At 66.8% G+C, this 27,866-nt stretch overlaps 1 protein-coding gene across 1 annotated transcript; it reads left to right on the top strand.

The window, feature by feature from the left end:
* Positions 1-595: 595 nt before the first annotated feature.
* Positions 596-19,670, top strand: AGAP3 (ArfGAP with GTPase domain, ankyrin repeat and PH domain 3; the record flags this gene model as incomplete). Its single annotated transcript, XM_075917563.1, is given in 6 exon segments — positions 596-675; positions 677-751; positions 1,734-1,824; positions 2,407-2,629; positions 4,552-4,807; positions 18,983-19,670. Coding segments are annotated over 6 exon segments (923 nt in total), but the record flags the coding sequence as incomplete, so codon positions are not given.
* Between the last annotated feature and the right edge of the window lie 8,196 nt (positions 19,671-27,866).

Raw genomic sequence — 27,866 nt, 5'->3', positions numbered from 1 at the left:
TGTGACCCCCCCATGCCAGTACAGTGACCACTCCCCCCAGTGCCGTGGGTGACCCCGCCCCCCGCCATGAGTAGCCCCACCCCCCAGTGCTGTGGGTGACCCCAGCCCCCCCACCATGAGTAGCCCCACCCCCCAGTGCTGTGGGTGACCCCGCCCCCCGCCATGAGTAGCCCCCGCCCCCCAGTGCCGTGGGTGACTCCGCCCCCCGCCATGAGTAGCCCCGCCCCCCAGTGCTGTGGGTGACCCCGCCCCCCGCCATGAGTAGCCCTGCCCCCCAGTGCCGTGGGTGACCCCGCCCCCCGCCATGAGATAGCCCCCGCCCCCCAGTGCCGTGGGTGACCCTGCCCCCCGCCGTGAGTAGCCCCGCCCCCCCAGTGCTGTGGGTGACCCCGCCCCCCTGCATGAGTAGCCCCCGCCCCCCAGTGCTGTGGGCGACCCCCGCCCCCCGCCATGAGTAGCCCCGCCCCCTAGTGCTGTGGGTGACCCCGCCCCCCGCCATGAGTAGCCCCCGCCCCCAGTGCTGTGGGCGACCCCGCCCCCCGCCATGAGTAGCCCGCCCCCCAGTGCCGTGGGTGACCCCGCCCCTCTGTTTCAGAACAAGACGAGTCGTTTGAGTTCATGATCGTGTCGCTGACGGGCCAGACCTGGCTCTTCGAGGCCTCGGCGGCGGAGGACGCGGGAGCTGTGGGTCCAGGCCATCGAGAGCCAGATCCTGGCCAGCCTGCAGGGCTGCGAGAGCAGCAAGAACAAGGTGAGGGGCCCCCCAGGCCGGCCCCTAGGGCCCGTCCCCTGCTCCCCTCCCCTGCAGGCCGGCCCGGCCCCACCTGCCCCTCGGTTCCTGGTGGGCCCCCCCGCGCTGCCCAGGCTGGTGCTGCCCCGCTACCCCCACCCCTGCCCGGCTGGCATTACCTGCCCGTCCAGAACCCCGCCCTCGGCCCCCCCCTTGGCCCCTCCCTCCCCGCCCCTGCCCTCGGCCCCTCCCGCCCTTGCCACCCCGCCCTCGCTGCCCCGCCCTCGGCCCCCCCCTCACCGCCCCTGCCCTCGGCCCCATCCCGCCCTTGCCTCGCCGCCCCAACCCTCGGCCCCTCCCTCGCTGCCCCACCCTCGCCCCCCCCCTCACCGCCCCTGCCCCTCGGCCCCTCCCGCCCTTGCCTCGCCGCCCAGCCCTCGGCCCCCTCCCTCGCTGCCCCGCCCTCGGCCCCTCCCTCGCTGCCCCGCCCTTGGCCCTGCCCTCGGCCCCCCCTCACTGCCCCTGCCCTCGGCCCCTCCCTCCCCCGCCCCTGCCCTCGGCCCCTCCCGCCCTCCGCCGCCCCCGCCCTCGGCCCCTCCCTCGCCACCATCCTGCCCTCGGCCCCTCCCTTGCCCACCACCCCTGCCCTTGGCCCCCCTCACCGCCCCCCGGCCCTCGGCCCCTCTCTCACCGCCCCTGCCCTCTGTGCTCCTAACCCCCCCGCCCTCGCCCCCTGCCCTCTGTGCTCCTAACCCCCCTCCCTCGCCCCCTGCCCTCTGTGCTCCTAACCCCCCTCCCTCGCCCCCTGCACCTCTGTGCTCCTAACCCCCCCGCCCTCGCCACGCTGCCCTCTGTGCTCCTAACCCCCCCGCCCTCGCCGCCCTGCCCTCTGTGCTCCTAACCCCCCCTCCCTCGCCCCTTGCCCTCTGTTCTCCTAACCCCCCCCGACCCTCGGCCCCCCCAGCACCTCCTAACACGTTGGGCGCTCGCCTGCCTCTTTCAGACGCGCTTGGGCAGCCAGAGCGACGCCCTGGCCCTGCAGACGGTCCGGACGACCCGTGGCAACAGCTTCTGCGTGGACTGTGACGCGCCCAGTGAGTGCCCGACGGGGCCCTCCCGCCCTGCCCAGACAGGGGGTCTGTGCCCCATGGGGCCCTCCCGCCCTGCCCAAACAGGGGTCTGTGCCCCACGGGGCCCTCCCGCCCTGCCCAAACAGGGGTCTGTGCCCCACGGGGCCCTCCCGCCCTGCCCAGACTGGGGTCTGTGCCCCACGGGGCCCTCCTGCCCTGCCCAGAGTGGGGTTTGTGCCCCACGGGGCCCTCCCGCCCTGCCCAGACAGGGGTCTGTGCCCCACGGGGCCCTCCCGCCCTGCCCAGAGTGGGGTCTGTGCCCCTCGGGGCCCTCCCGCCCTGCCCAGACAGGGGGTCTGTGCCCCACGGGGCCCTCCTGCCCTGCCCAGACTGGGGTCTGTGCCCCACGGGGCCCTCCCGCCCTGCCCAGACAGGGGTCTGTGCCCCGCCCTGCCCCAGGGCACTCATCCCCAGGGGTTTCACTGACCAAGGGAGGCAAGCACGTGGGTCCCTGTGGGGCTGGTGACGGGGGGGACAAGCGGATCCCTGTGGGGCTGGGCGTGTGGGTCCCTGGGGCCTGTGCTACCCCCCCTCTTCCCTCTCCAGACCCCGACTGGGCGAGTCTGAACCTGGGCTCCCTGATGTGCATCGAGTGCTCCGGGATCCACCGTCACCTGGGCACCCACCTGTCCCGCGTGCGCTCCCTGGACCTGGACGACTGGCCGGGCGAGCTCCTGGCGCTCATGTCGGCCATGGGCAACGCGCTGGCCAACGCCGTGTGGGAAGGGGCGGTGCAGGGCTACCGCAAGCCGGGCCCCGAGAGCAGCAGGTGAGGTGCCGGCTGCGGCGCAGCGGGGGTTAACGGCGGCAGCTCGCCGGCCGGCCGGCGCTCCCAGGGGCGCGTGGCTTTCAGGCCTTGTCTGTGCGATCGGCGCGTGTCACTCACGCCGGCAGGGCCCATTCTGCGCCTTATCAGCGGCTGGCGCGGGGCAGGGGGCAGCGGCAGGGCGCATGCTCCGCGCGGGGTATTGATCGCCGCCCGCCAGATGCAGATGGATAGAATGGGAGCAGATAGCGGGCGCGCGGCGCGCATCGATCGGCAGGGAACGGCGGCTCGGCCTTTGTCTGCGCCAGCACCACGGCAGCCCCGATAACGGCCCCACGGCGCCGGGCTGCGCCGCGCAGCCGCTGACCTTTCCCTGCCGCCGGCCGAGCCCCGCCGTGGCCCGGCTCAGGGGACCGTGCCGCTCGAGTGGGGGGGGCAGGAGTGCTGGGGGGGGCCACGGGCACCAGAGCTGGGAGGAGGGTGCCCAGGACACGAGCGCCCAGGTGGGGGTGCACATGGAGTGTGAGTGTGAAGAGAGGACACGGGGCACGAGAGCTGGGAGGAGGGTGCACGGGGCACGAGCGCCCAGGTGGGGGTGCACATGGAGTGTGAGTGTGAAGAGAGGACACGGGGCACGAGAGCTGGGAGGAGGGTGCACGGGGCACGAGCGCCCAGGTGGGGGTGCACATGGAGTGTGAGTGTGAAGAGAGGACACGGGGCACGAGAGCTGGGAGGAGGGTGCCCAGGACACGAGCGCCCAGGTGGGGGTGCACATGGAGTGTGAGTGTGAAGAGAGGACACGGGGCACGAGAGCTGGGAGGAGGGTGCCCAGGACACGAGCGCCCAGGTGGGGGTGCACATGGAGTGTGAGTGTGAAGAGAGGACACGGGGCACGAGAGCTGGGAGGAGGGTGCACGGGGCACGAGTGCCCAGGTGGGGGTGCACATGGAGTGTGAGTGTGAAGAGAGGACACGGGGCACGAGAGCTGGGAGGAGGGTGCACGGGGCACGAGCGCCCAGGTGGGGGTGCACATGGAGTGTGAGTGTGAGGAGAGGGCACGGGGCACGAGAGCTGGGAGGAGGGTGCCCAGGACACGAGAGGTGTGAGGAGAGGACACGGGGCACGAGAGGTGTGAGGAGAGTGCACGGGGCACGAGAGGTGTGAGGAGAGGGCACGGGGCACGAGAGGTGTGAGGGGAGTGCACGGGGCACGAGAGGTGTGAGGAGAGGGCACGGGGCACCAGAGCTGGGAGGAGAGGGCACGGGGCATGAGAGCTGGGAGGAGAGTGCACGGGGCACGAGAGCTTGGAGGAGAGTGCATGGGGCACGAGAGCCCAGGTGGGGGTGCCCATGGAGTGTGAGTGTGAGGAGAGGACACGGGGCACGAGAGGTGTGAGGAGAGTGCACGGGGCACGAGAGGTGTGAGGAGAGTGCACGGGGCACGAGAGCTGGGAGGTGAGGGCACGGGGCACGAGAGCTGGGAGGAGAGGGCACGGGGCACGAGAGCTGGGAGGAGAGTGCACGGGGCACGAGAGCTGGGAGGAGAGTGCACGGGGCACGAGAGCTGGGAGGAGAGTGCACGGGGCACCAGAGCTGGGAGGAGAGTGCACGGGGCACTAGAGCTGGGAGGAGAGTGCACGGGGCACGAGAGCTGGGAGGAGAGGGCACGGGGCACGAGAGCTGGGAGGAGAGTGCACGGGGCACGAGAGCTGGGAGGAGAGGGCACGGGGCACGAGAGCTGGGAGGAGAGGTCACGGGGCACGAGAGGTGTGAGGAGAGTGCACGGGGCACGAGAGCTGGGAGGTGAGGGGCACAGAAGTGCACTGGGGCCCGGGGCACAATAACGGGCCCATTCTGCATCTGGCACTCGTGCCGGGTTGCGGGGCCCCGTGACGCGGGTGCCCCGACGAGGGGCCCTTGCTGCAGGGAGGAGAAGGAGCACTGGATCCGGGCCAAGTACGAGCAGAAGCTGTTCCTGGCCACGCTGCCGCACTCGGACGTGCCCCTGGGGCAGCAGCTGCTGCGCGCCGTGGTGGAGGACGACCTGCGCCTGGTGGTGACGCTGCTGGCCCACGGCACCAGGGAGGAGGTGAACGAGACCTACGGCGACGGGGACGGGCGCACGGCGCTGCACCTCTCCAGCGCCATGGCCAACGTGGTGCTCACGCAGCTGCTCATCTGGGTGAGGAGAGACCCCCGCCTGCCCCCGCCGGCCCCCGCCGGCCCCTCCCACCCCGCCGGCCCCCGCCTGCCCCCGCCGGCCCCCGCCTGCCCCCGCCGGCCCCCGCCTGCCCCCGCCGGCCTCTCCCACCCCGCTGGCCCCCGCCGCCTGCCCCCGCCTCCAGCCTCCCTCCCACCCCGCCGCCCCCAGCCCGCCTCTCTCCACCCCGCATCCACGCCAGCCCCTCCTCCCCCTCCACCCCTGCCGGCCCCTCCCACCCCGCCACCTCCTGCCCCCGCCGGCCCCTCCCACCCCGCCAGCCCCCGCCGCCTGCCCCCGCTGCCGGCCCCTCCCACCCTCCAGCCCCCGCCGCCTGCCCCCACCGGCCCCTCCCACCCCGCCGGCCCCCGCCGCCTCCTCCCACCCCGCCAGCTCCTCCCACCCCGCCGGCCCCCGCCGCCTCCTCCTACCCCGCCAGCTCCTCCCACCCCGCCGGCCCCCGCCGCCTCCTCCCATCCCGCCAGCTCCTCCCACCCTGCCGGCCCCCGCCGCCTCCTCCTACCCTGCCAGCTCCTCCCACCCCGCCAACCCCTGCCGCCTCCTCCTACTCCGCCAGCTCCTCCCACCCCGCCAGCCCCCGCCGCCTCCTCCTACCCTGCCAGCTCCTCCCACCCCGCTGGCCCCCGCCGCCTCCTCCCATCCCGCCAGCTCCTCCCACCCTGCCAGCCCCCGCCGCCTCCTCCTACCCCGCCAGCTCCTCCCACCCCGCCGGCCCCCGCCGCCTCCTCCTACCCTGCCAGCTCCTCCCACCCCGCTGGCCCCCGCCGCCTCCTCCCACCCCGCCGGCTCCTCCTACCCCGCCCTTGCTGACTCCCGCCGGCTCCTCCCACTCTGCCCCCGTCGACTCCCGCCGGCTCCTCCCACCCGGCCCCTGCCACTCCCTCTCTAGCTTCTCCCACCCCGCCCCCGCGGAACCCCCCGCCGCCCCCTCCCAACCCGCCCTTGCTGACTCCCAGCCAGCTCCTCCCACTCCACCCTCGCCGACCCCCCCGCCAGCTCCTCCCACACCCGCCGATTCCAGCCGGCTCCTCCCACCCTGCCCCCACCGACTCCTGCTGGCCCCCACCGCCTCCCCTCAGCCCGCACCCACCGATTCCCAGCCCTCCGCTTACTCCCTGCCAGCTCCTTTCACCCTGCCTCCGCTGACCCCCGGCCCTCTGCCGAACCCTCGCCAGCTCCTCTCACCCCTCCCCCGCCGACTCCCCCGGCCCTCCTCTGACCCCCCGCCAGCTCCTCTCACCCTCCCCCGCCGACTCCCCCGGCCCTCCTCTGACCCCCTGTCTGCTCCTCTCACCCCTCCCCTGCCGACCCCCACTAACCCCCCTCCGACTCCTCTCACCCCTCCCCCGCCGACCCCCACTAGCCCCCCTCTGACTCCTCTCACCCCTCCCCCGCCGACTCCCCCGGCCCTCCTCTGACCCCCCGCCTGCTCCTCTCACCCCTCCCCCGGCGACTCCCCCGGCCCTCCTCTGACCCCCCGCCAGCTCCTCTCACCCCTCCCCTGCCGACCCCCACTAACCGCCCTCCGACTCCTCTCACCCCTCCCCCGCTGACCCCCACTAGCCCCCCTCTGACTCCTCTCACCCCTCCCCCGCCGACTCCCCCGGCCCTCCTCTGACCCCCCGCCTGCTCCTCTCACCCCTCCCCCGCCGACTCCCCCGGCCCTCCTCTGACCCCCCGCCAGCTCCTCTCACCCCTCCCCCGCCGACTCCCCCGGCCCTCCTCTGACCCCCTGTCTGCTCCTCTCACCCCTCCCCTGCCGACCCCCACTAACCCCCCTCCGACTCCTCTCACCCCTCCCCCGCCGACCCCCACTAGCCCCCCTCTGACTCCTCTCACCCCTCCCCCGCCGACTCCCCCGGCCCTCCTCTGACCCCCCGCCTGCTCCTCTCACCCCTCCCCCGGCGACTCCCCCGGCCCTCCTCTGACCCCCCGCCAGCTCCTCTCACCCCTCCCCTGCCGACCCCCACTAACCGCCCTCCGACTCCTCTCACCCCTCCCCCGCTGACCCCCACTAGCCCCCCTCTGACTCCTCTCACCCCTCCCCCGCCGACTCCCCCGGCCCTCCTCTGACCCCCCGCCTGCTCCTCTCACCCCTCCCCCGCCGACTCCCCCGGCCCTCCTCTGACCCCCCGCCAGCTCCTCTCACCCCTCCCCCGCCGACTCCCCCGGCCCTCCTCTGACCCCCTGTCTGCTCCTCTCACCCCTCCCCTGCCGACCCCCACTAACCCTCCTCCGACTCCTCTCACCCCTCCCCCGCCGACCCCCACTAGCCCCCCTCTGACTCCTCTCACCCCTCCCCCGCCGACTCCCCCGGCCCTCCTCTGACCCCCCGCCAGCTCCTCTCACCCCTCCCCCGGCGACTCCCCCGGCCCTCCTCTGACCCCCCGCCAGCTCCTCTCACCCCTCCCCCGGCGACTCCCCCGGCCCTCCTCTGACCCCCCGCCAGCTCCTCTCACCCCTCCCCCGGCGACTCCCCCGGCCCTCCTCTGACCCCCCGCCAGCTCCTCTCACCCCTCCCCTGCCGACCCCCACTAACCGCCCTCCGACTCCTCTCACCCCTCCCCCGCTGACCCCCACTAGCCCCCCTCTGACTCCTCTCACCCCTCCCCCGCCGACTCCCCCGGCCCTCCTCTGACCCCCCGCCTGCTCCTCTCACCCCTCCCCCGCCGACTCCCCCGGCCCTCCTCTGACCCCCCGCCAGCTCCTCTCACCCCTCCCCCGCCGACTCCCCCGGCCCTCCTCTGACCCCCTGTCTGCTCCTCTCACCCCTCCCCTGCCGACCCCCACTAAACCCCCTCCGACTCCTCTCACCCCTCCCCCGCCGACCCCCACTAGCCCCCCTCTGACTCCTCTCACCCCTCCCCCGCCGACTCCCCCGGCCCTCCTCTGACCCCCCGCCTGCTCCTCTCACCCCTCCCCCGGCGACTCCCCCGGCCCTCCTCTGACCCCCCGCCAGCTCCTCTCACCCCTCCCCTGCCGACCCCCACTAACCGCCCTCCGACTCCTCTCACCCCTCCCCCGCTGACCCCCACTAGCCCCCCTCTGACTCCCTGTGATGGGCCAGACCGGGTCTGGGCACAGCTGAGGGCGTCTGCTCTGGGCGAATTGCTCAGACTCGGGGCTCCTTACAGCCCCCGACTGGAGACCTTCCGAAAGAGGCCACAAACCAGTCCCACAGGGCGCTCCAGTGGCCTGCCTGGCCAGCCAGAAGCCTCACGAGCAAAACCCCTCGGACACCCCAGCTCTCCCTGTGCCCCGATCAGCCCCGGGCCTAGCACAGGGGAGGGGTTTTAGAACCCAACCTCCCCTACCCCCAACGGGTCCTCTGGTCCCACCAAACCAGCCACAGATCCCCGGTCAATGTACACTCTGGATCGTACCCACAGACCACGCTGAGTCGATCCTTCAGCATCTAACATCTAAAGGTTTGTTACTAAAGAAAGAAAAGCCTGAGAGTGAGGTTGTTAAAGTATCACACGTCACATGCACCGAATCTCCCAGTTCTCGGTGCAGGCTCTAGCAGAGATGTCACAGCCGCTGGCTTAAGAGACCTTGGTCACATCCCATGGCAGGACGGGTCCACGGTTCTTCCCGGCTCCTTGTTCCCTGCAAGGCTGCCTCTGGGATCAGGAAGGAGCAAAACTGAAGAGAAGCTGGAGGGCCACAGGCACTTACACACCTCTCCTGGCATCTTGGCTGCAGCAGGTCACCTGGCCAGCACCCCCAACGCAAAATTGCTGCAGGAAGTGATGCCAGTAACATCACTGAGGGCATCACAGGCCTCCCCCTGCTTTGGCTCTGTGCCAGTCCGGGTTCTAACCCAACGTTAGAAACCACAGGACTCAACTGGACAAGCGTATGAAAACCAATTGTGTCTAAAATGGGCTCCATCGCTGCAGGTGTGTCATAAAGACAACAACGTCCTTGCCTGGTTTTATAAACCCAAGGGAACGTCTGGTAAGACCCACAGCCAACTGGATCTGCTTTTGCAGCATGATCCCCATGCGTGTCGGGTGATCTTGCCCAGAGCTAAGGGACAGAATAGATTTAGACAGGCCAGCTCTAGCAAGTCTCCGAACTCCAGTGCACATTGTGTTAATGTCAGTATTCTCATCCTCCACAGTGTAGGCATCTTGGCCCTTAGCTATGAAAACAAAATGGTGGCGTGCCTCAGTTTCCCTTTCCACACAACACCTTCTGGCTGGAACCTTCTTTGTCCTGTAAGAAGTTCCAAGATCGGTTACAGGCCTTAACCAGGATATGTCAGTATCCCAAGGTCCTTTAACATACAGTCCATCTTGGCAGGTTATAGGATCATGCACATCATACCTCTTTACAATTCTCAGCATTGGTCACCAGAGTTACCGTGAGTAACGGACAATGCCGTCTCCCGTGTACATTGACGGTACTTTCTGTTACGCCGCATCTTTGGCTCCACACCGTTGTAGTTTTGACCCTTCAGGTGTAAACTGCAAGTCTCCTTTGCCAAAACAAGTTCGGCCCCTCCCCCTTGTCCTGTGGGCTCAAACCCTGGCTGGGTGTGTCTCCCTGGCTCACAATGGCCCTGGGACCCTCTCTCCCCCCCACTCAGTGGGGTAACAACGATTAGCTGTCCGGACTCCCTTCTGAACCTCTGCTTCCAGCTTCAATCTCTGCCTGCACATGGAACCAGCTGCCAACTTCCCATATCGATGACAAGTGTCCTCAGTTTCCAGAGACGGGCTTGACCACTCAGCCGCTCCACTCTGCTCACGTAGCCACACAGTCCTTCCTGTGACCCTGAGACACACCGTCCACCCTCCTCATCCACCGGGCTTGACCACTCAGCCGCTCCGCTCTGCTCACGTAGCCACACAGTCCCTCCTGTGACCCTGAGACACGCCGTCCACCCTCCTCATCCACCGGGCTTGACCACTCAGCCGCTCCGCTCTGCTCACGTAGCCACACAGTCCCTCCTGTGACCCTGAGACACACGCTGTCCACCCTCCTCATCCACCGGGCTTGACCACTCAGCCGCTCCGCTCTGCTCACGTAGCCACACAGTCCCTCCTGTGACCCTGAGACACGCCGTCCACCCTCCTCATCCACCGGGCTTGACTACTCAGCCGCTCCGCTCTGCTCACGTAGCCACACAGTCCTTCCTGTGACCCTGAGACACACGCCGTCCACTCTCCTCATCCACCAGGCTTGACCACTCAGCCGCTATGCTCTGCTCACGTAGCCACACAGTCCTTCCTGTGACCCTGAGACACACGCCGTCCACTCTCCTCATCCACCGGGCTTGACCACTCAGCCGCTCCGCTCTGCTCACGTAGCCACACAGTCCCTCCTGTGACCCTGAGACACACGCCGTCCACCCTCCTCATCCACCGGGCTTGACCACTCAGCCACTCCGCTCTGCTCACGTAGCCACACAGTCCCTCCTGTGACCCTGAGACACACGCCGTCCACCCTCCTCATCCACCGGGCTTGACCACTCAGCCGCTATGCTCTGCTCACGTAGCCACACAGTCCTTCCTGTGACCCTGAGACACACGCCGTCCACCCTCCTCATCCACCGGGCTTGACCACTCAGCCGCTCCGCTCTGCTCACGTAGCCACACAGTCCCTCCTGTGACCCTGAGACACACGCCGTCCACCCTCCTCATCCACCGGGCTTGACCACTCAGCCACTCCGCTCTGCTCATGTAGCCACACAATCCCTCCTGTGACCCTGAGACACACGCCGTCCACCCTCCTCATCCACCGGGCTTGACCACTCAGCCGCTCTGCTCTGCTCACGTAGCCACACAGTCCCTCCTGTGACCCTGAGACACACGCCGTCCACCCTCCTCATCCACCGGGCTTGACCACTCAGCCGCTCCGCTCTGCTCACGTAGCCACACAGTCCTTCCTGTGACCCTGAGACACACGCCGTCCACCCTCCTCATCCACCGGGCTTGACCACTCAGCCGCTCCGCTCTGCTCACGTAGCCACACAATCCTTCCTGTGACCCTGAGACACACGCCGTCCACCCTCCTCATCCACCGGGCTTGACCACTCAGCCGCTCCGCTCTGCTCACGTAGCCACACAGTCCTTCCTGTGACCCTGAGACACACGCCGTCCACCCTCCTCATCCACCGGGCTTGACCACTCAGCCGCTCCGCTCTGCTCACGTAGCCACACAGTCCTTCCTGTGACCCTGAGACACACGCCGTCCACCCTCCTCATCCACCGGGCTTGACCACTCAGCCCCTCCGCTCTGCTCACGTAACCACACAGTCCCTCCTGTGACCCTGAGACACACGCCGTCCACCCTCCTCATCCACCGGGCTTGACCACTCAGCCCCTCCGCTCTGCTCACGTAACCACACAGTCCCTCCTGTGACCCTGAGACACGCCGTCCACCCTCCTCATCCACCGGGCTTGACCACTCAGCCGCTCCGCTCTGCTCACGTAGCCACACAGTCCCTCCTGTGACCCTGAGACACACGCCGTCCAACCTCCTCATCCACCGGGCTTGACCACTCAGCCGCTCCGCTCTGCTCATGTAGCCACACAATCCCTCCTGTGACCCTGAGACACACGCCGTCCAACCTCCTCATCCACCGGGCTTGACCACTCAGCCGCTCCGCTCTGCTCTGCTCACGTAGCCACACAGTCCCTCCTGTGACCCTGAGACACACGCCGTCCACCCTCCTCATCCACCGGGCTTGACCACTCAGCCGCTCCGCTCTGCTCATGTAGCCACACAGTCCTTCCTGTGACCCTGAGACACACGCCGTCCACCCTCCTCATCCACCGGGCTTGACCACTCAGCCGCTCCGCTCTGCTCATGTAGCCACACAGTCCTTCCTGTGACCCTGAGACACACGCCGTCCACCCTCCTCATCCACCGGGCTTGACCACTCAGCCGCTCCGCTCTGCTCATGTAGCCACACAATCCCTCCTGTGACCCTGAGACACACGCCGTCCACCCTCCTCATCCACCGGGCTTGACCACTCAGCCGCTCCGCTCTGCTCATGTAGCCACACAGTCCCTCCTGTGACCCTGAGACACACGCCGTCCACCCTCCTCATCCACCGGGCTTGACCACTCAGCCGCTCCGCTCTGCTCATGTAGCCACACAGTCCCTCCTGTGAACCTGACACACGCCGTCCACCCTCCTCATCCACCGGGAGCACTCCTGTCCCTACCACACTGGCTTCCCAGCAAGCTGGTCAGACAGTCACTTGGGTATCAGGCTGCTCCAACTCTGCCTCATCCGAAACAATCCTCAGTCTCTTGGAAGCCTTTCCACCACCACCCACATTGGATCTTTCGGAATCCAAGTCAGTGGAGTCCCTGCTGGCAGACACACTCTGTCGGTCCAGCACTGAACCTGCTTGGGAAAAGCACTGCCAGGACTCTTCCCTATGAACTTCCTTACACAACAGTTCAGAGCATCGCTCTGCCGAACCACCATCCACTCCGGAACTCCATGTACTCCCTGATCACCTCCGGCCCCTCGGCTGGGCTCCTGCACAACCCCCCTCCGGCGCACAGACTCAGCAGAGGGAAGGTCAGAGACACCTCCCTTCCCTTTGGAACCCTCCGGCCTGGCGCCCTCGCGGCTCTGTCCCAGCGCACACAAGGGCAGGCGTCATCCTCTCTCCCCCTGAACCGTCTGGTCTCTGGGGTCCTGCAAGACACTGACCGGATCTCCCCAAGTCACAGCCTCCTCCTCCCCAGCAGACACAAACCTTGGGCCACCCCCTTCCTGGGCCTCAGCTGCGGGACAACAGCCCCGCTCTCAGCCATCACCGGCTGTGGGACACAGGAAGAAACTCCCCACACAGACAGGACTAGAGGCCGTCCCTCCTTTGCCCCAGTGCCTCTGGCTAGCAACTGAGACAGCTTCCTTCACTGGCCCCTGCTTCCAGCAGCCACGCTGCCAGCTTGCGCGCACTGCTTCACACAAAGCGCTTGCAGCTTGTGCAGGTTCAGACTCACAAGCGTCACCAGCCAATGGTCCCCCTCTGTCTTGTTGCACAGTGCGGGATCTACCCAGGCCGTCCCCTGCAGCCTGCTCCAGAGGAGCATCGTCCTGACCCTGGGGTCCCCCCGGCCTGCTTCTGACTCCAGCCTCACCTCTGAGGCATCAGACAGACCCCAGAACCCTCACTCCCCGGCTCACTGCCCCCTGCCCAGACACGGCCGTCTGCCTCAGCCTACACCCCTTCCGTGGTGTGGATACCACGTTAACCTGGCGAGGCCCATCCCCCATGTTATTCCCCACCGAGACCTCAGCCGGGATCGAGTCCCGGACAGCCGCCAACACTCCCCTAAAGCCCCCACTCAAGATGGACTTAGCCACGGGCAGGCTCCCCAAGTGCTCACACACTCCCCGGGCAACACGTCCTCCGGTTTCACCAGGTGCCCCTTAGTGATCGCGATATCGGAGCCCCTACGCCCAACCCCAGTGACCTTCGCCGCCCCCATACTCGGTTCGCTGCCCTTCCACGCCTCCGTCCTGCCATACCGGGCGCGCTCGCTGCCCTCCCCCCACACTACAGCTAACTGGGTAACATGAGCCACTGCAGGCCTGGCTGGGGTCTGCGTGACCTCTCGTGTGCGCACCGTGCCAGAGTTGGTTCTTATGGAGCGGCCGGGAGCTGCCGGCCTCAGGCTGCTCTTTAGGTCTGGACAGTCAGGCCTCATATTGCCGGGTCTGCCACAGTGGTAGCACGTGGCCTGCTTATCCCTGGGAAGGGCGCCCTGCTCTCGGGGCTCCCCTGTTAGACTCCGGCCTGGGTCTGCTCCTGAACCCCTCCCTCCGTCTAAACTGGGGGAAAGGTGCTGAGTCCTCCCCAGGGGTCTGTGCCTGTCCCGCGCCCTGTTCTGGGTGTGGGTGTCTGCAATCTCCGCAGCCCGTAGGACCGACTCAGGCTCCCGGTCACACACACAGTACTCAGAAACTGCTCCAGGGCGAGCAAATCCAGCAGCTTCTCAGAACTCCCTTTGCTTTTGCTCCCGTCACCCACTTTTTGACAAAGCCCATCAGCTTGTGAGCGCATTCCCCAGATGTACCATCACTGGACAGTTGAAAACTCCTAGATGTAACCCGGTGGGATTTGGGGGTAGCCCTGAACGTTTCAGCGCAGTCTTTAAACCGCCCGTAGTCCAAAGCGTCCTCCTCCCCCAGGTCCTTGACTTCCTCCCGGGGCTTGCCAGTCCGTCTGGTCATCAGGACAGGTGTGCGCTGGTCAGCGGGGATCCGGTTCACGCTGCAAATCTGTTCAAAGGTGGCCGAAAACTCCTCGATGTCCTCGTTATCGTTGTAGACGGGACAGATCCTTTCCTGACTCTTGTGGGCAAGTGGGGGGCTCGCAGGTTGCTGGACCCTTTGCTGCACCTCCAGTATCTGGAGTTGGCGCCGCTGGGACTCTCCTCCGCCGCTAGCTCTTGCATTCGCCGTGCGTGGCCCTCTCGACGCAGGTCGGCCAGGGCCCTCTCGTGTTCCCGCTCCACTCGCTTCAGTGCCTGCTGCTTTTTAACCTCTTGCAAGCGCATCCCTGGCATCGGGTGGGAGCCGCTCTCCTGCCGGCTGCTCGTTCCGCATTAGCAAAGATCCCAGCTGTGGCTTAGTAGCGTTCTTCCTATGTCAGTGCCTCAGAGCACAGCTCTTCAGAGTCCTTATGTCCAGACACTGTGGCTGCTGCTCTTTAACCAACCCAGCTCTCTAGGTCAAAAATCAAATGTAGACAGCGCGGGGTCCTGACCCAAAGCTCAGTGGACCAAGATCTGTGGATCCTGCTGGCTACGCCACTGCGACGGGCCGGGTCTGGGCACCGCTGAGGGCGTCTGCTCTGGGCGAATTGCTCAGACTCGGGCTCCTTACAGCCCCCAACTGGAGACTTCCCGAGCAGGCCACAAACCAGTCCCACAGGGCGCTCCAGCTGCCTGCCTGGCCAGCCAGAAGCCTCACGAGCAAAACCCCTCGGACACCCCAGCTCTCCCTGTGCCCCAGTCAGCTCTGGGCCTAGCACAGGCGAGGGGTTTTAGAACCCAACCTCCCCTACCCCCAACGGGTCCTTCGGTCCCACGAAACCAGCCACAGATCCCAGGTCAATGTACACTCTGGATCGTACCCACAGACCACACTGGGACGATCCTTCAGCATCTAGAATCATAGAATCATAGGACTGGAAGGGACCTCGAGAGGTCATCGAGTCCAGCCCCCCGCCCTCAAGGCAGGACCAAGCTCCGTCTACACCATCCCTGACAGATGTCTATCTAACCTGTTCTTAAATATCTCCAGAGAGGGAGATTCCACCACCTCCCTTGGCAATTTATTCCAATATTTGACCACCCTGACAGGAATTTTTTCCTAATGTCCAATCTAAACCTCCCCTGCTGCACTTTCAGCCCATTACTCCTTGTCCTGTCCTCAGAAACCAAGAGGAACAAATTTTCTCCTTCCTCCTTGTGACACCCTTTTAGATATTTGAAAACCACTATCATGTCCCCCCTTAATCTTCTTTTTTCCAAACTAAACAAGCCCAGTTCATGAAGCCTGGCTTCATAGGTCATGTTCTCTAAACCTTTAATCATTCTTGTCGCTCTTCTCTGTACCCTTTCCAATTTCTCCACATCTTTCTTGAAATGTGGCGCCCAGAACTGGACACAGTACTCCAGCTGAGGCCTAACTAGTGCAGAGTAGAGCGGCAGAATGACTTCACGAGTTTTGCTTACAACACACCTGTTGATACAACCTAGAATCATATTTGCTTTTTTTGCAACAGCATCACACTGTTGACTCATATTCAACTTGTGGTCCACTATGACCCCTAGATCCCTTTCCGCCACGCTCCTTCCTAGACAGTCGCTTCCCATCTTGTATGTATGGAACTGATTGTTCCTTCCTAAGTGGAGCACTTTGCATTTCTCTTTATTAAACCTCATCCTGTTTACCTCTGACCATTTCTCTAACTTGCTAAGGTCATTTTGAATTATGTCCCTATCCTGCAAAGAAGTCGCAACCCCACCCAGTTTGGTATCATCTGCAAACTTAATAAGCGTACTCTCTATCCCAATATCTACATCATTGATGAAGATATTGAACAGTACGGGTCCCAAAACAGACCCTTGCGGAACTCCACTTGTTATCCCTTTCCAGCAGGATTTAGCACCGTTAACAACAACTCTCTGACTACGGTTATCCAGCCAATTATGCACCCATCTACCATCTAAAGGTTTGTTACTAAAGAAAGAAAAGCCTGAGAGTGAGGTTGTTAAAGTATCACACGTCACATGCACCGAATCTCCCAGTTCTCGGTGCAGGCTCTAGCAGAGATGTCACAGCTGCTGGCTTAAGAGTCCTTGGTCACATCCCATGGCAGGACGGGTCCACGGTTCTTCCCGGCTCCTTGTTCCCTGCAAGGCTGCCTCTGGGATCAGGAAGGAGCAAAACTGAAGAGAAGCTGGAGGGCCACAGGCACTTACACACCTCTCCTGGCATCTTCTTGGCTGCAGCAGGTCACCTGGCCAGCGGCCTGTCCCTGTGTCCCTGCGGCATCAGTCACATCCCGAGGTGCGGACTGGCACCAAGAGCCTCGTTGTCGCCTTGCTAATGAGCATGGCCCTGGCTGAGCATCGCTGGCCCTTTGCTCAGCCACAGACAGAACTTTCCAGCATCCACACGGAGTCCATGTTAACTCCACATACCGATGCCGTAGAAACACACGAGTAGCGCACACGCAATCAGGGGAACACGAGCTCACATGAGACACCTCACATGGCCCCTTTGGCCGGGGCACTCCCCCCATGGCTGCAACCGTGCTCTGGCTTCTCCCTTTAAAATCCAGGAACGTGACCCCCGCTGACCCCCTGCCGGCTCCACCCACCCCTAACGTGACCCCCGCTGACCCCCTGCCGGCTCCACCCACCCCTAACGTGACCCCCGCTGACCCCCTGCCGGCTCCACCCACCCCTAACGTGACCCCCGCTGACCCCCTGCCGGCTCCACCCACCCCTAACGTGACCCCCGCTGACCCCCTGCCGGCTCCACCCACCCCTAACGTGACCCCCGCTGACCCCCTGCCGGCTCCACCCACCCCTAACGTGACCCCCGCTGACCCCCTGCCGGCTCCACCCACCCCTAACGTGACCCCCGCTGACCCCCTGCCGGCTCCACCCACCCCTAACGTGACCCCCGCTGACCCCCTGCCGGCTCCACCCACCCCTAACGTGACCCCCGCTGACCCCCTGCCGGCTCCACCCACCCCTAACGTGACCCCCGCTGACCCCCTGCCGGCTCCACCCACCCCTAACGTGACCCCCGCTGACCCCCTGCCGGCTCCACCCACCCCTAACATGACCCCCGCTGACCCCCTGCCGGCTCCACCCACCCCTAACGTGACCCCCGCTGACCCCCTGCCGGCTCCACCCACCCCAACCCCCTGGCCCTGCAGCGACCCCCACTGACCCCCCCACCGGCTCCTCTCACCCCACCCCCCACTGACCCCCTCCCGGCTCCACCCACCCCTAACGTGACCCCCGCTGACCCCCTGCCGGCTCCACCCACCCCTAACGTGACCCCCACTGACCCCCTGCCGGCTCCACCCACCCCTAACGTGACCCCCGCTGACCCCCTGCCGGCTCCACCCACCCCTAACGTGACCCCCGCTGACCCCCTGCCGGCTCCACCCACCCCTAACGTGACCCCCGCTAACCCCCTGCCGGCTCCACCCACCCCTAACGTGACCCCCGCTGACCCCCTGCCGGCTCCACCCACCCCAACCCCCTGGCCCTGCAGCGACCCCCACTGACCCCCCCACCGGCTCCTCTCACCCCACCCCCCACTGACCCCCTGCCGGCTCCACCCACCCCAACCCCCTGGCCCTGCAGCGACCCCCACTGACCCCCCCACCGGCTCCTCTCACCCCACCCCCCACTGACCCCCTGCCGGCTCCACCCACCCCTAACGTGACCCCCGCTGACCCCCTGCCGGCTCCACCCACCCCTAACGTGACCCCCGCTGACCCCCTGCCGGCTCCACCCACCCCAACCCCCTGGCCCTGCAGCGACCCCCACTGACCCCCCCACCGGCTCCTCTCACCCCACCCCCCACTGACCCCCTGCCGGCTCCACCCACCCCAACCCCCTGGCCCTGCAGCGACCCCCACTGACCCCCCCACCGGCTCCTCTCACCCCACCCCCCACTGACCCCCTGCCGGCTCCACCCACCCCTAACGTGACCCCCGCTGACCCCCTGCCGGCTCCACCCACCCCTAACGTGACCCCCGCTGACCCCCTGCCGGCTCCACCCACCCCAACCCCCTGGCCCTGCAGCGACCCCCACTGACCCCCCCACCGGCTCCTCTCACCCCACCCCCCACTGACCCCCTGCCGGCTCCACCCACCCCAACCCCCTGGCCCTGCAGCGACCCCCACTGACCCCCCCACCGGCTCCTCTCACCCCACCCCCCACTGACCCCCTGCCGGCTCCACCCACCCCTAACGTGACCCCCGCTGACCCCCTCCCGGCTCCACCCACCCCTAACATGACCCCCGCTGACCCCCTGCCGGCTCCACCCACCCCTAACGTGAGCCCCGCTGACCCCCTGCCGGCTCCACCCACCCCTAACGTGACCCCCGCTGACCCCCTGCCGGCTCCACCCACCCCTAACGTGACCCCCGCTGACCCCCTGCCGGCTCCACCCACCCCTAACGTGACCCCCGCTGACCCCCTGCCGGCTCCACCCACCCCAACCCCCACTGAACCTCTGCCGGCTCCTCTCACCCCACCCCACCCCCCACTGACCTCCCCACCGGCTCCTCTCACCCCACCGCTGACTCTCCACCCCCATTGAACCTCCTGCGGCTCCTCTCATGCTGCTGGACCCCCACTGGCCCTCCTCTGACTTCCCTCACCCCGCCCCTGCTGACCTCCCAGTCCCCTGCTGAGCCCCACTGACCCCCCACCAGCTCCTCTGACCCGCTCACGCCCTAGCTCCCTGCTGACTCCTGTCACCCCGCCCCCCACCGACTCCCAGCTCCTGACCCTGCTCTCCCTGGTCCCCAGTCCCCTGGCCTCACTGCTGCCCCAGCCCCACTTCCTGACCCCCCCCCATTGCTGATGCTGCCCCTGACCGGCTGCCTCCCTTGCAGTACGGGGTGGACGTGAAGAGCCGGGATGCTCGTGGCCTGACGCCCCTGGCGTACGCCCGGCGCGCGGGCAGCCAGGAGTGCGTGGACATCCTCCTGCAGCATGGGTGCCCCAGCGACAGCTCCGCCGGCACGCTGACCCCCAGCCTGCCCTGCTCTGGAGTGCCGGCTGAGGCGGGCCCCGGCTCCAGCGCCCTCTAGCCCCGGCTCCAGCGCCCTCTAGCCCCAGCTCCAGCGCCCTCCAGCCGCCGGCCCCAGCACCCTCCAGTCCTGGCTCCAGCGCCCACCAGCCGCCGGCTTCAGCGCTCTCCAGTCCTGGCTCCAGCGCCCACCAGCCGCCGGCTTCAGCGCTCTCCAGCCGCTGGCTCCAGCGCCCTCCAGCCCTGGCTCAAGCGCCCACTAGCCGCCGGCTCCAGCGCCCTCCAGCCTCTGGCTCCAGCCTCCACCAGCCGCCGGCCCCAGCGCCCTCCCGTGACCCCACCAGGCTGCCGTGCCCTCTAGCCACCCTGCCAGGCTCTGGCCCCAGCACCTTTTAGTTGCCCCGCCGGATTCCAGCCTGCTGCTCGGCCATGCCAGGCTGTGTCTAGACTACATGCCTCTGTCGGCAGAGCCATGTAGATTAGACACATAGGCAAAGGCAAATGAAGCTGCGATTTGAATGATCGCGGCTTCATTGAAATGTACATGGCTGCCGTGCTGAGCCGACAAAGAGCTGATCAGCTGTTTGTCCGCTCAGCGCACTAGTCTGGACGCTCCCCTGCCGACATCAAAGCCCTTTGTCGGCAGCCCCGTTATTCCTCGTGGGATGAGGTTTACCGGGGCTGCCGACAAAGGGGAGCGTCCAGACTAGCGCGCTGAGCGGACAAACAGCTGATCAGCTCTTTGTCGGCTCAGCGCGGCAGCCATGTAAATGTAAATGAAGCCGCGATCGTTTAAATCGCGGCTTCATTTGCCTTTGCCAAAACAACAAATCTACATGGCTCCGTCGACGGAGCCATGTGGTTTAGACGTACCCCCAGAGTGCAGGGTCCCAGCCCCGCCAGGGCTCTCCCTGCCCTCCTGGGCACCTCCCGGAGCAAACCGCACTGGGGCCCGCTCCCCAGCACTCCACAGCCACGACACCCCCAGAGGAGCTGCTGAGCACACGGTGCCCTCACAAGGGACGGCCTTGCACCTCCGTGTCCCCCAGGTAAAGAGAGAGGGTCTGTCTACACTACCACCCTGCTTCGAACTAGGAGGGTAATGTAGGCAACCGGAGTTGCAAATGAAGCCCGGGATTTGAATTTCCCGGCTTCATTTGCATCTCGCCGGGCGCCGCCATTTTTAAATGTGGAACGAGGAGTAAGGGTAGTTCGGAACAGGAAGCCTAGTCCGAGCTACCTGGTCCGTGCCGCGTGTAGCCACTAGCACTAGCGGACATTTAAAAATGGCGGCGCCCGGCAATATGCAAATGAAGCCGGGAAATTCAAATCCCGGGCTTCATTTGCAACTCCGGTTGCCTACATTAACCACCCTGCTTCGAACTAGCGGGGTAGTGTAGACAGACCCAGGGTATGTCTACACTACCCTCCTAGTTCGAACTAGGAGGGTAATGTATGCATACCGCACTTGCTAATGAAGCCCGGGATTTGAATTTCCCGGGCTTCATTAGCATAAGCGGGGAGCCGCCATTTTTAAATCCCCGCTGCTTCGAACCCCGTGTAGCGCGGCTACACGGGGCTCGAACTAGGTAGTTCGGACTAGGGTCCTATTCCGAACTACCGGTACTCCTCGTGAAACGAGGTGTACCGGTAGTTCGGAATAGGCACCCTAGTCCGAACTACCTAGTTCGAGCCCCGTGTAGCCGCGCTACACGGGGTTCGAAGCAGCGGGGATTTAAAAATGGCGGCTCCCCGCTTATGCTAATGAAGCCCGGGAAATTCAAATCCCGGGCTTCATTAGCAAGTGCGGTATGCATACATTACCCCGCTAGTTCGAACTAGCGGGGTAGTGTAGACATACCCCCAGACAGTTCCCGTGCCCCCCCCCGGTACAGAGAGACAGTTTCCCTGTCTCCCTCCCCCCCCTTGGTACAGAGAGACAGTTCCTGTGTGCCCCCCCCAGTCAGAGACGATTCCATGTGCCCCCCGAGTCAGAGACGGTTCCCGTGTGTCCCCCCCAGTCAGAGACGATTCCATGTGCCCCCCCTAGTCAGAGACGGTTCCTGTGTGTCCCCCCCAGTCAGAAACGATTCCATGTGCCCCCCCAGTCAGAGACGGTTCCCGTGTGTCCCCCCCAGTCAGAGACGGTTCCCGTGTGTCCCCCCCAGTCAGAGACGATTCCATGTGCCCCCCCAGTCAGAGAGACGGTTCCCGTGTGTCCCCCCCAGTCAGAGACGATTCCATGTGCCCCCCCTAGTCAGAGACGGTTCCCGTGTGCCCCCCCCCAGTCAGAGACGATTCCATGTGCCCCCCCCAGTCAGAGAGACGGTTCCCGTGTGTCCCCCCCCAGTCAGAGACGATTCCATGTGCCCCCAAAGTCAGAGAGACGGTTCCCGTGTGTCCCTCCCAGTCAGAGACGATTCCATGTGCCCCCCCAGTCAGAGACGGTTCCCGTGTGCCCCCCCAGTCAGAGACGGTTCCCGTGTGTCCCCCCCAGTCAGAGACGATTCCATGTGCCCCCCCTAGTCAGAGACGGTTCCCGTGTGTCCCCCCCAGTCAGAGACGATTCCATGTGCCCCCCCTAGTCAGAGACGATTCCATGTGCCCCCCCCAGTCAGAGACGGTTCCCGTGTGTCCCCCCCAGTCAGAGACGATTCCATGTGCCCCCCCTAGTCAGAGACGATTCCATGTGCCCCCCCCAGTCAGAGACGGTTCCCGTGTGTCCCCCCCAGTCAGAGACAGTTCCTGTGTGTCCCCCCCAGTCAGAGACGATTCCATGTGCCCCCCCAGTCAGAGACGGTTCCCGTGTGTCCCCCCCAGTCAGAGACGATTCCATGTGCCCCCCAGTCAGAGACGGTTCCCGTGTGTCCCCCCCAGTCAGAGACGATTCCATGTGCCCCCCCAGTCAGAGACGGTTCCCGTGTGTCCCCCCCAGTCAGAGACGATTCCATGTGCCCCCCAGTCAGAGACGGTTCCCGTGTGTCCCCCCCAGTCAGAGACGATTCCATGTGCCCCCCCAGTCAGAGAGACGGTTCCCGTGTGTCCCCCCCAGTCAGAGACGGTTCCCGTGTGTCCCCCCCAGTCAGAGATGATTCCATGTGCCCCCCCAGTCAGAGAGACGGTTCCCGTGTGTCCCCCCCAGTCAGAGACGATTCCATGTGCCCCCCCAGTCAGAGAGACGGTTCCCGTGTGTCCCCCCCAGTCAGAGACGGTTCCATGTGCCCCCCCAGTCAGAGACGGTTCCCGTGTGTCCCCCCCCAGTCAGAGACGATTCCATGTGCCCCCCCAGTCAGAGAGACGGTTCCCGTGTGTCCCCCCCAGTCAGAGACGATTCCATGTGCCCCCCCTAGTCAGAGACGGTTCCCGTGTGTCCCCCCCAGTCAGAGACGATTCCATGTGCCCCCCCAGTCAGAGAGACGGTTCCCGTGTGTCCCCCCCAGTCAGAGACGGTTCCCGTGTGTCCCCCCCAGTCAGAGACGATTCCATGTGCCCCCCCAGTCAGAGAGACGGTTCCCGTGTGTCCCCCCAGTCAGAGACGATTCCATGTGCCCCCCCAGTCAGAGAGACGGTTCCCGTGTGTCCCCCCCAGTCAGAGACGGTTCCATGTGCCCCCCCCAGTCAGAGACGGTTCCCGTGTGTCCCCCCCCAGTCAGAGACGATTCCATGTGCCCCCCCAGTCAGAGAGACGGTTCCCGTGTGTCCCCCCCAGTCAGAGACGATTCCATGTGCCCCCCCCAGTCAGAGAGACGGTTCCCGTGTGTCCCCCCCAGTCAGAGACGATTCCATGTGCCCCCCCAGTCAGAGAGACGGTTCCCGTGTGTCCCCCCCAGTCAGAGAAGGTTCCCGTGTGTCCCCCCCCAGTCAGAGACGATTCCATGTGCCCCCCAGTCAGAGACGGTTCCCGTGTGTCCCCCCCAGTCAGAGACGATTCCATGTGCCCCCCCAGTCAGAGAGACGGTTCCCGTGTGTCCCCCCCAGTCAGAGACGGTTCCCGTGTGTCCCCCCCAGTCAGAGACGATTCCATGTGCCCCCCCAGTCAGAGAGACGGTTCCCGTGTGTCCCCCCCAGTCAGAGACGATTCCATGTGCCCCCCCAGTCAGAGAGACGGTTCCCGTGTGTCCCCCCCAGTCAGAGACGGTTCCATGTGCCCCCCCAGTCAGAGACGGTTCCCGTGTGTCCCCCCCCAGTCAGAGACGATTCCATGTGCCCCCCCAGTCAGAGAGACGGTTCCCGTGTGTCCCCCCCCAGTCAGAGACGATTCCATGTGCCCCCCCAGTCAGAGAGACGGTTCCCGTGTGTCCCCCCCAGTCAGAGACGATTCCATGTGCCCCCCCAGTCAGAGAGACGGTTCCCGTGTGTCCCCCCCAGTCAGAGACGATTCCATGTGCCCCCCCAGTCAGAGAGACGGTTCCTGTGTGTCCCCCCAGTCAGAGACGGTTCCATGTGCCCCCCCAGTCAGAGACGGTTCCCGTGTGTCCCCCCCCAGTCTGAGACGATTCCATGTGCCCCCCCAGTCAGAGAGACGGTTCCCGTGTGTCCCCCCCAGTCAGAGACGATTCCATGTGCCCCCCCAGTCAGAGAGACGGTTCCCGTGTGTCCCCCCCAGTCAGAGACGATTCCATGTGCCCCCCCAGTCAGAGAGACGGTTCCCGTGTGTCCCCCCCAGTCAGAGACGATTCCATGTGCCCCCCCAGTCAGAGAGACGGTTCCCGTGTGTCCCCCCCGGTCAGAGACGATTCCATGTGCCCCCCCAGTCAGAGAGACGGTTCCCGTGTGTCCCCCCCAGTCAGAGACGATTCCATGTGCCCCCCCAGTCAGAGAGACGGTTCCCGTGTGTCCCCCCCTGTCAGAGACGATTCCATGTGCCCCCCCAGTCAGAGAGACGGTTCCCGTGTGTCCCCCCCAGTCAGAGACGATTCCATGTGCCCCCCCAGTCAGAGACGGTTCCCGTGTGTCCCCCCCAGTCAGAGAGACGGTTCCCGTGTGTCCCCCCCAGTCAGAGACGATTCCATGTGCCCCCCCAGTCAGAGACGGTTCCCGTGTGTCCCCCGGTCAGAGACGATTCCATGTGCCCCCCCAGTCAGAGACGGTTCCTGTGTCCCCCCCCCAGACAGAGAGACGGTTCCCGTGGCCCCCCTCTGGTACCTAGAGATCTTTCCTGTCTGCCTCTCCCGCCCTCCGTGCTGGGAGTCCATTCCAGCACCTCCCCCGCCTGTCCCCGAGACACCCTGTGCTTCCCCCTCGTCTGCACCCCCCAGTGGGTGCCCGCTGTGGGGCCTGGTGCTGGCTCGGAGCCTGGGGGGCACGGCCTGGCCGCTTTCTCGTCCTGCAGCGGCCGCGCTCCCTGCCCTGCTCCGGCTGCCGGCCAGGGGCTGGTCTCCTGCGGCGCTGGGGGGCTCCGCTCCGCATGTATAAAATGTACATTGGAAATATTTATATGGACGCGCTGTAAATACTGGTCCTTCGCCGAGTGCGACCCACAGCCACCGAGAGAACGGGCAATAAAGCTTCCCCCGCAGCCCCGCCTGTGTGCGCCACCCCCGCCCGTCGGCTACCCCCTGGGGCATGGCCGGCTGTGAGCCCCCCCGGGGCGTGGCCGGCTGTGAGCTCCCCCCCCGGGGCGTGGCCGGCTGTGAGCTCCCCCGGGGCATGGCCGGCTGAGAGCCCCCCCGGGGCATGGCCGGCTGAGAGCCCCCCTGGGGCATGGCCGGCTGTGAGCCCCCCCGGGGCATGGCCGGCTGTGAGCCCCCCCGGGGCATGGCTGGCTGAGAGCCCCCCTGGGGCATGGCCGGCTGTGAGCCCCCCCGGGGCATGGCCGGCTGTGAGCTCCCCCCCCGGGGCATGGCCGGCTGTGTGCTCCCCCCCGGGGCATGGCCAGCTGTGTGCTCCCCCCCCCCGGGGCATGGCCGGCTGTGTGCTCCCCCCCCCGGGGCATGGCCGGCTGTGTGCTCCCCCCCCCGGGGCATGGCCGGCTGTGTGCTCCCCCCCCCGGGGCATGGCCGGCTGTGTGCTCCCCCCCCCCGGGGCATGGCCGGCTGTGTGCTCCCCCCCCCGGGGCATGGCCGGCTGTGTGCTCCCCCCCCCGGGGCATGGCCAGCTGTGTGCTTGGAGCCAGCCGGTGCTGAGGCCTGGTCCCAGTGCCTTGGGGCATAGGAGGGTGCAGGCGGGACTGGCCCAGGGTGCTCCAGGAGCAGAAGCCAGGCGCCCCGCGGGCGTTCACTGCCCCTCCCTCGGCCCAGGCCGTGCCAGTCACAGTGCAGCCCGAGACCGTGGCTGGGCCCTCGGGGGGCCTGCGCCTGGCTCGGCAGCGCTAAGGGCATGGCCACGGGCAGCCAGCCCCCCCACCTCTGGCAGGGCCAGCTGCTGGTACCAGCACTCATGGGCCTAGGTAAGGGCGGGGGCTGTGGGCCCCAGGCTGGGGCTCGGGACAAGTGGGAGGATGGGGGGGGCTCTGGGTAAGGGGTGGGGGCCGGGATAAGTGGGGGGGCTGGGGGGCTCTGGGTAAGGGATGGGGGCCGGGATAAGTGGGGGGGCTGGGGGCTCTGGGTAAGGGGTGGGGGCCGGGATAAGTGGGGGGGGGCTGGGGGGCTCTGGGTAAGGGGTGGGGGGCGGGATAAGTGGGGGGGGCTGGGGGGCTCTGGGTAAGGGGTGGGGGCCGGGATAAGTCGGGGGGGGCTGGGGGGCTCTGGGTAAGGGGTGGGGGCCGGATAAGTGGGGGGGGGCTGGGGGGCTCTGGGTAAGGGGTGGGGGCCGGGATAAGTGGGGGGGGCTGGGGGGCTCTGGGTAAGGGGTGGGGGCCGGGATAAGTGGGGGGGGGGCTGGGGGGCTCTGGGTAAGGGGTGGGGGCCGGGATAAGTGGGGGGCTGGGGGGCTCTGGGTAAGGGGTGGGGGCCGGGATAAGTGGGGGGGGCTGGGGGGCTCTGGGTAAGGGGTGGGGGCCGGGATAAGTGGGGGGGGGGCTGGGGGGCTCTGGGTAAGGGGTGGGGGCCGGGATAAGTGGGGGGCTGGGGGGTTCTGGGTAAGGGGTGGGAGCCGTGGGCGCGTGGTGCTGCACAAGGGCCCAGCTGGGGACACGTGGGGAGGCAGGGTGATGGGCCAGGCTCAGCCCCTCCCAGCCTAGGCCCGGGGCCGATCACGCTGCCCACAGGCACTGCCAGCTGCGCCCGGCGGGTCGGGCAGAGGAGCCGCGGGGGGAGCTGGCTCTGGGGTCCCTCTGCTGGGAGCTGGGCCCCACGGCCCTGCGAGCCCTCCCGGCCCGGGGGGGGCACTACCCTGGGCCAGGCCAGGCACTCGACTTGTCTCAGGCCCCACAAGCCGGGCACCCAGCTGTGCCACCCGGCCACGCGCTGCATCCTGCCCTGCCCGGGGGGCGCAGGGGGGCGGGACCCCTCCCTACTGCAGGCATCGGAACAGAGCCTGGCAAGCCAGGGCCAGCACGGCCCGCCCCTCTCAGCGCTCCCTGCTCAGCCCCTCCCCTGCCCCATCCCTCCTCCCCACCGCTCCCCTCCTGCTCCTCCCCTGCCCCATCCCTCCTCCCCACCGCTCCCCTCCTGCCCCTCCCCTGCCCCATCCTCCTCCCCACCGCTCCCCTCCTGCTCCTCCCCTGCCCCATCCCTCCTCCCCACCGCTCCCCTCCTGCCCCTCCCCTGCCCCATCCCTCCTCCCCACCGCTCCCCTCCTGCCCCTCCCCTGCCCCATCCCTCCCCTCTTGCCCCTCCCCTGCCCCATCCCTCCCCTCCTGCCCCTCCCCTGCCCCATCCCTCCTCCCCACCGCTCCCCTCCTGCCCCTCCCCTGCCCCATCCCTCCCCTCTTGCCCCTCCCCTGCCCCATCCCTCCCCTCCTGCCCCTCCCCTGCCCCATCCCTCCTCCCCACCGCTCCCCTCCTGCCCCTCCCCTGCCCCATCCCTCCCCTCCTGCCCCATCCCTCCTCCCCACCGCTCCCCTCCTGCCCCTCCCCTGCCCATCCCATCCCTCCTCCCCACCGCTCCCCTCCTGCCCCTCCCCTGCCCCATCCCTCCCCTCCTGCCCCTCCCCTGCCCCTCCCCTGCCCCTTCCCTGCCCCATCCCTCCCCTCCTGCCCTTCCCCTGCCCCATCCCTCCCCTCCAGCCCTTCCCCTGCCCCATCCCTCCTCCCCCTTACTGCTAGCCTTTCCCCCTTCCTTTGCCCCACCCCATCCCTCCTCCACCTTTCCCCATCTGCCCCTCCCTGCCCATTCCCCTGCACATGCTCCTACCCCTGCTCCTGTCTCTCAATACAAACTCCACCCTTCCTGCCCCCCCCTCACCTGTCCATCTCTCCTGCTTCCGCCCCAGGCCGACCCAGGCCAAGTTCCTGGTGGCGGTGGCAGCGCGATGGCAGCCGAGGGACGCAGCTCCTCTGGGGACCCATTAATCATCCCCCTCCGACAAGCCGCCTTGATTACAAGTGGCAAGAAATTCATTAGGGCTGCGGCACTGACAACTTGTATCTGCGCGGCTGGATCTGACTCATTAGGCAGCCAAATTAAAGCCATGATGGGGGCTGATGAAATTCCCCGCTTGTTTATCGTGTGCGATGTGATACATCTGCCTGTACATCGCCCGGCCCTGTGCCCGCCCAGCCCGGCCCGGCCCGGCCCTCTGCCCACCAGCCTGGCCCGGCCCGGCCCTGCCCACACATCGCCCGGCCCGGCCCTGCCCTGCCCTGCCCTCTGCCCACCCAGCCCGGCCCGGCCCGGCCCGGCCCGGCCCTCTGCCCACCAGCCTG

Source organism: Pelodiscus sinensis, unplaced genomic scaffold (assembly GCF_049634645.1).
Source record: "Pelodiscus sinensis isolate JC-2024 unplaced genomic scaffold, ASM4963464v1 ctg63, whole genome shotgun sequence".
Taxonomy (NCBI): domain Eukaryota; kingdom Metazoa; phylum Chordata; order Testudines; family Trionychidae; genus Pelodiscus; species Pelodiscus sinensis.
Note: the sequence above shows the minus strand (reverse complement) of the source record. Positions and strands in the feature narration are given on the sequence as shown.